Genomic DNA, 8,223 nt, shown 5'->3' with positions numbered 1-8,223 from the left:
TTGGTATACACCAGACAACAAATGATCATAAAAAGATTTAACATCAAACTGGCGTGTAGAATTCTCTGGTGGTAAATAGCAAACACAAGGCATAGGAGTGTTTGTAATATTGTGTGTAATATTGAAACAGAGAGCAATAAAATATGATTAAACTTACAGTTGGTCGCTACGCTTCCCTCTTTGACTGTGTTTGACGGGACAGGCAGTAGATTCTGCGATGGGCAGTAATCGCACTGGGACTGGCTATTTTGATATCTGTCTTCTGACCTGTTTCATCGGGCCCTTAAGGGTATTTCTCTTGATGCTCAAAGACATTGAGTACATGTATTCTAGTCCGTCCGATTTTGTTATGGATATCTCGAATATTATTTGATCTAGAGTCATATAACCTCAACGGATTGTAACTCAGCATGTGAAGTTGTGCACCTGGTGTTTTTAATTAGGATTTCACACAACAAGGCCAGAGTTATGACCATTGGCTTAGTAAAAAAATATGCAGACAGTGACAGGGATTGGGGACATCATTGTCCTACGGACACATATCTAGTTTGCTTTTTATATCAATTTACAAAAGCATTGTTGTGTTTTACATGCCATGCCTTCTGTTGCTATTACGTGTGTTAGGAATTTGCTGGCGGGAATTACTTTTATTTACAATGGCCTTTGCCTCTGGAACATGGTGGACGTAAGAGTGGGGTAAGGTGCTCACCAAAACTGGTTTAAGCTCCCAAGTTGGGTTTTACCACTGACCTTTCCAATGAGGTTCCTCACTGTGCTCCTTTATTTGTTCGTTGTTTTCGGGTGTTTGCCGCATTGTCTTTGTCTGAGCGTGTGTTGGTCTGTGTATGCTGGTCATGTGCACTTTCGCGTGCTGGGTGTTGTGCGTGGAGGCTGCATTTTTGGAACATGCCTCTACCTGTTCAAAATTCATCCTTGTCGTTTTCAGCATCGGTACCTATTTTTGTAGACTCTTGCAACAATTGTCCTTTTCCATTGAAGAGGGACAATGCCTATGTGGAGTGATAAGATGAAGAGTTCACACAGTATTGGCGGCTATTGTCAAGTATTTAATGTCATGGAAGTTCAATAGCGTATTTTATAGTTCATGATCACTTTATAAGAAGAAATGCGACTTAAGTTTTAAATGGCAGTTATTTACTTCGTAACAAGCTTTTTGAGTACTTATTTTGCTATTCAACGATTTTTTCGGCGAGTGCCGTGCGAATGCCCCACGTGTCTACAATCTCCGTACCTTGAATTCTTCATGTTAGGAAGCCATCCAGCTGGCTTACGGAAGGACGTTGGTTCTACCCAGGTGCCCGCTCGTGATGAAATAATGCACGGAGGGGCACCTGGGGTCTTCCTTCACCATCAAAGCTGGAAAGTCGCCATGTGACCTATAATTGTGTCGGTGCGACGTTAAACCCAACAAAATAAATAAATAAAACAATCTCCGTACGGTTCTTTTGGGCACCATCCACGGAAAATCGTACGTTGGCTGCACGATCAGTGCGCGGCCTCCTAACGATACCCGTGCGGGGATTGTGCAATGCCACCTACGACATGTCTATGGGCTACGGACTTACGATTTTGTTTTTCAAATTTGTATAACTTTTCGCTAAACAAAATCGTGGAGACTACGGAGTCCGTGAATCCGTACGAAAATCGCACTGCCGCCTCCTGCCTCCGCACAGAAAGGAGGATACGCCCTGGCCCGCGATGCGTCGACTGCCCGTTACGCATCGCAGGCCAAATGTGAACTAGGCATGAAGTACACCCTCAATACGTGCTTACATTCAATAAGTGGCGCAGATAGTGGGCATAAATACAGGAATCTTCCCTCCTGTTCGGTACATCATTTTATGGTTTCCCCTACTTCCCAAACGGGAAACTAAATATGGTAACTCGTCGCATGTTTGGGAAGCAAAGTCATATTTTTTTACTATACACTACAGATGTCGTCTGCTACGACGACCGTTTATCATACGGGTCATACCGTCAATAAAGATTATGCAGAACAAAAACTGCATACTGATCGAAACTAGCAAAAAAGTCATGTTTATAAAGGCCTATATTGGCCATCTCCAGCATGTTTTCATTATTCTTCTCTTTAGAGAATGTCACCATATTCACTCATAATATGATCCGATTTCCATTAAAAACATTTTTTTAGGTTTTTGTTTAGGTCAGTATAATAGCTTTTAATGATGCATACTATTGCATAAAATCATTTTGGGTCATTATGATTTTAAGCAACATAGGGAAACTAATTTGAACACTGCATCTGCATAGAGCTATAAACTGCCTATTTATCAGGTATCTGCAAGTTTCGGAAATATTATGTTGTTTTAGCAATCACCAAGCGAGTTTTATCAGCATTACGAGTAACATTCTACTTTACTTACAACCTTTAGATCTAAGAAAAACAAGCAAATCAATATAAATCTACAAAATGACCTTCCCGATCCATAGTTTCCAATGCGGGAAATTTAGAAATAAAGTAATTTCATTGTTATAACTAAAATTTGTATTTGGATATTAAAAAAAAGAAAAAAAGAACGACAGGGAAAAGTTTACAACGGTGTATTTCATTGAATGATTGAATGATACCATGCACATTCTTTTGAATGAAACCATGGCACAGGCACCAGTATCGGACCTGGGACAAAATATGGCCAGACTGATAAAGTCCCTTGTTTTCATCCCAAATGAGTTAAAAAATGCAAAATATGTAGTGAAATATCGCCCCCCTTCAAAAGAAACACATGTCTACTGAAGGCCAGAATCTCAAGATTCGAGCCTGCGAGCAATGGGTTCACTTCCTGGATCATTGTGAAATAAATTCTCCGGACAATTAAATAAACTATACATCACTATTTCACACGTATGTTTAGCTACAAAATGAGACCAACCCCAAGTCTCTAGCCCTTCCCGTTCATGAAATATCTATCAGGAAACGAGCGCTTTCCTGCTGCGAGTCCCAGGTAGACAGAAATGTGGCACAACGAATCGGTACGTAAACAGTGCCTAACACACGTTTGTCAGCCGAGTTCGGGTCAAATTCACTAGAAATTACTAAGAAATATAACTAAATAGATAAAATAGGGTCACTCACAACCGTCAGTAGCAACTCATACAAGCCAGATTGGCGTTTCAATTTTCTCCACGGTCTTTCGATTCAATGCTACGCCATTGAACAGAATTCTCTCGGTATTTTTAAACGCAATTTCTGATTGGCCAAAAGCGACACACCTCCGACAGAACCGCAACGTTTCGCACAAAATTACTTGGATATTATCATATAGCTTTCAATGGCGGCGAATGACGGAAAAAAAAGCAAGTAAATATCACGTGTAGCAGATGCTGCTTACGGTGGTGAGTTGCCATACTTTACATATTAAGTAATACTTGTTATTAATAGCAAGTGAATTTGACCCGTGCTAGGCTGACAAACATATTTTAGTCCGTGATTTCGTACCGTTTCGTTGTGCCACATTTCTGTCTACCTGGAACTTGCAGCAGAAAGGCATTCGTTTTCTGATAGATATTTCATGAAGGGGAAGGGCTAGAGACTTGGGATTGGTCTCATTTTGTAGCTAAATATACGTGTGAAATAGTGATGCATAGTTTATTTAATTGTACGGAGAATTTAATTCACAACTGTCCGGGAAATGAACCCATTGCTCGCAGGCTCGAATTTCGAGATTCTGGCCTTCAGTAGACATATGTATCTTTTGAAGGGGGCCAATACTGATTACACTTGGCAGGCGCTTGTCAGGAGCAGTTTTTAGTTTAAAAGATATGTTATGTGCAAAAGTATATATAGCATATACATATATTGCAAAGATAAAGATCTACAGGTCTAAGGTTGAAAACAGTATACATCTGTCTACAGAGAGCATGAGTCAAGTCTACCAACAAAAATTGGTAGACTCGGACATATACTGGAAGACTGTTCCATAGTCTGATGGTCCTTGGGAAGAAGGATTTAGGATGGTAGTTGGTCTTAGAATGTGGGATTAAGTAATTAAGATTTCTAGTAGGGAGGAGATGATGGTTATCTACTACTATACAAGGTTGGTTCTTAATTTACAGAACATGATCAGGGATGCATGGTTTCTACGTTGTTGGAGCGTTTTCCAATTGAAATATTGACCATGTCTGTGACACTACTGGTGTAACTGTAGTCATTTTTTACATAACGGGCAGCTGTCTACAAGATAGATTAAGCTCCGCCTATGATATCATATTTCTTTATTGTTTCTGTATATGTAAGATATATACATATTTCTATAGAGGGAGTGTGAGTTTATACTTTGGTTGCAACACACATATTAAATATATAAACCATCCTTCGGGTCTTGTTCTGTTTGTGTGTCAATAAGCCATCTCAATAGATCAATACATATATATTACAATGACGATATATATTACAATGCAATCTGACTGAAGTACATCTCCTATTACGCTACGCATAGGACTGAGAACGACTATTCATAGCTCGTTTGACGACCCTTTCGCTAGCCAATCAAGCTAATTACAACATCTTGCAAATCTACCTGTAGCCTTGACTTTGATATTACAATTCTTATGTCGTAATGTATCAGATAGCCGCTAGCCAGTCGTAGCACTTGCTTTGTAAGCGAGGTCCGGTCGAGCCTAGAATGACTGCAATTTTTCTACTCTTGACATTCGAACAATCGTCTGATTGATAAAAAAAAATAGCAATACTGAATCCAAAATACAGAAGACGAATGTGAATGGTCGTTCTCAATCTCGTTTAGAGATCAGTACTTTAGCAGATTGTATTACAATGGCGACGAGGATCGATAATTTTAAAACGGGATTAAGTTTTTGTGACAATGGAAAATTTACTGCGTTCAATTGATGTTACGCTGACGAAATTCCTAGGTGTTCGGTGGACAAATATGTAGATAAATTGGAGAATTTATTTGTTGGGCTAGGTATAAATACAAGAAAAAGGAAAAAGGCACTGTTACTGCACTATGCTGGAGATGATGTATATGACATTTATGATACGTTAAATCTGCATGAAGAGAGTGAAAATTACGATGAAACAAAAGCTGGACTTACGAACTACTTCAAACCTAGAAAAAACACTCAGTTTGAAATTTTCGAATTCAGGACTATTAAACAGTTGCACGGTGAAACGACTGACCAATATGTGACAAAAAGCTAAAAACTGTGAATTTTCGGAACTGAGTCAGAAATTAAAAGCCAAATCATACAGGGTGTTATTTCGCAAAAAAAATGAGAATGCGATGTTTGCAAGATTCAGAAAAATCACTTAATGACTTAATTTTCGAAGACTCAAGCAACAAGTATGTCAAAGGACACTAGTAGTCAGCAGGTAGTGCGTGTAAAAAGCAATCCACACTTTAGTCGGAAATCAAAGGGATTCGTACCACAACGTTCGCAACAACGTTCTAGTTCATACCAAGCAGGCTCGTCGTCGGACAGGCGAATCAGTCCTCAACAAACCAGCAAGAAATGTCGTAACTGTGGAGGGAAATACCCACATATATCACGTTGCCCCGCGCTTGGAGCAGCTCGCAAGTTTTCACTTGGTTAGGATGTCTGAAAGACAGAAAAGTTAAGTTTCACATTGATAAAGGTGTTGTGCCAGTAGCTCAGCCTCCTAGGAGAGTGCCATTTCATGTGCGTGAGCAAGTTGAGCAGGAACTTAAAAGTTTGGAGGATATGGATGTTATTGAAAAAGTGGAAGGTGTGCCAACACCATGGCTATCGAACCTGGTAGCTGCTTCAAAACCAATTTCACCAGGAGAAGTAAGAGTGTGCATAGATATGAGGAAAGCCAACACCGCAATCAAAACAGAAAAAAATGTTAGTCCGACGGTGGATGATATAATCTTAACGTTGAACGGCGCAAACGTGTTTTCGCGTCTCGAACTGTACAAAGCTTTCCATCAAATTGAACTGGATGAGTCATCACGTATAATGACAACGTTTCAGACACATGTTGGACTTTTTCGATATAAACGTTTAAATTTTGGAGTGTCAGCAGCACCGATTCTGTTCCAAAATGAGCTTCGCCAAGCACTTCAGGGTCTGACAGGCGTGTTAAACATTGCTGACGATATCGTATGCTACGGCAAAACGCGTGAAAAACATGATTTCAATCTGCGAGCATTACTTCAACGTCTTCAAGAACGGAACCTGACATTGAACAAGAAAAAATGTTCGTTCGGACAATCAAAAATCCAGTTCTACGGATACGTGTTTTCGGAATCGGGAATTTCACCTGATCCTGACAAGGTAGATGCAGTAAAAAATCATGGACAGACCAAAATCTGTATCCGAAATCCGTTCATTTCTTGGTCTCACAAACTATTTGTCTAAGTTTATAGATGGCTATTCAGTCCTAACGGAACCATTACGACAACTTACACATCAGGATGTAAAATTAGAATGGAATGACGATCAGGAAAAATCGTTCACTTCACTAAAAGTGACAAAGTCATGACGTATTTTGACCCGAAGAAAGAAACTGAGTTCTGGGTAGACGGCAGCCCAGTAGGCTGTTCAGGAATACTTATTCAGAAAGGAAAAATAGTGTCATATGGAAGCAAAGCTTACAATGCAGTACAAGCGCGCTATTCGCAAACAGAGAGAGAAGCTTTAAGTGCTGTTATCATGATTCAACATTTTCATTTGTACTTATCCGGCAAGCAATTCAAATTGATAACGGATCACGCTGCACTTCAATCAATCTTCAACAACGTAAAGAATATACAGTCACCAAGATTAGAACGTTGGAGTTTGAAGTTGTAAACGTATGATTTCCAGACGATTTATAGACCAGGTAGTTTAATGATCTCAGATTATCTTTCCAGACATCCGCACGCGAGACACGCGACCAACACAGTAGACGAACAATATATCAGTTTTATCACTGATAATACTTTGCCAGATGCATTGAAGCTATCAGACGTAGCAAAAGCTACTAAATCAGACTGTGTATTAAGTTTTGTCAAGAATGCAATAGAAACAAATGACTGGAAAAATCAGAAATGCCAATCCGATGAAAGTTTTCGTTTATATGAAAATTTAAACCAGAATCAAGAACTTGCAGTTGCAAATACCGATGAAGGATATGTGTTGTTACGAGGTACACAGCTTTGTATACCGGAAACTTTGCAAAAGCAAACAGTGTTACTTTCGCACGAGGGTCACCAAGGCCAATCAAAGTGCGAAGGATTACTTCGGGAATATTGTTGGTTCCCGCATATGGATAAAATGGTTGAAAAAGCATGCAAATCATGCATTGTGTGCCGAGCTGCATCACCAGGATGTACTCCAGATCCGATCAAACCAGCACCTCTGCCACGAGATGTGTTTTCTGAAGTCAGTTGTGACTTCTGTGGACCATTCCCGGACGGGTACCTGTTATTAGTAGTAATATGCGACTATAGCCGTTTTCCAATAGTTGAGAGAGTCAGGTCAACATCCGCAGAAACTGTCATACCGCGTTTGGAATCAATATTTTCGATATTTGGATATCCAGACGTATTGAGAACGGACAATGGACCTCCATTTCAGAGTCGTGCTTTCAGAGAATATGCTGAAAAGTCGGGATTCAAGCATAAACGAATTACTCTATTGCACCCACAAGGTAATGCAATAGTCGAGCGATTCATGGCACCATTGCAAAAATCAGTCAAAACCGCAATAGCATCAGGTCAAGATTATAAGACAGCGTTGAATAGATATCTAATGAATTTTCGCAGTTCGCCACAATCTTCAACACAAAAAGCTCCAAGTGAATTAATGTACAATCGGAAAGTAAAAACGAAATTACCATCAATGACATTTGAAAAGCAAGACACAGATGTTCGCGACAGGGACAGTCTGTCAAAATCGAAAAACAAAATTTATGCGGACAAAAACAGAAGAGCACAGCCAAGTGCATTGAAAATTGGAGACCGTGTGTTACTAAAACGGGAACAACGTAACAAATTTGAGACAGTGTTTGACCCTACACCTGGCATTGTCATTGCTAGGAAAGGTTCGATGCTAACAATCAAGCACAGAGGAAAGGAAATTACACGAGACGGGTCAAAGTTCAGGGTAGTTCAAGGTAGTCATGAGCCGGCGCAGACGAAACCTGCAGATACTGTATTTGCACCACGTCAAAGGTCGCAAAGGAAACGAAGACCGCCTAGACGTTTTGTCAATGAATAA

The 8,223-nt window shown here is 39.9% G+C and overlaps 1 protein-coding gene across 1 annotated transcript; it reads left to right on the top strand.

Annotated features, from left to right (window-relative positions):
• Positions 1 to 1,006: 1,006 nt before the first annotated feature.
• On the top strand, positions 1,007 to 8,223 carry LOC123562103 (uncharacterized protein K02A2.6-like). Its single transcript, XM_045354754.2, has 3 exons — positions 1,007 to 1,043; positions 5,636 to 6,306; positions 6,829 to 8,223. The coding sequence occupies exons 1-3, from the start codon at positions 1,007 to 1,009 to the stop codon at positions 8,221 to 8,223; spliced, it is 2,103 nt and encodes a 700-aa protein (XP_045210689.2).

This window comes from Mercenaria mercenaria, chromosome 2 (assembly GCF_021730395.1).
Source record: "Mercenaria mercenaria strain notata chromosome 2, MADL_Memer_1, whole genome shotgun sequence".
Taxonomy (NCBI): Eukaryota; Metazoa; Mollusca; class Bivalvia; order Venerida; family Veneridae; genus Mercenaria; species Mercenaria mercenaria.
Note: the sequence above shows the minus strand (reverse complement) of the source record. Positions and strands in the feature narration are given on the sequence as shown.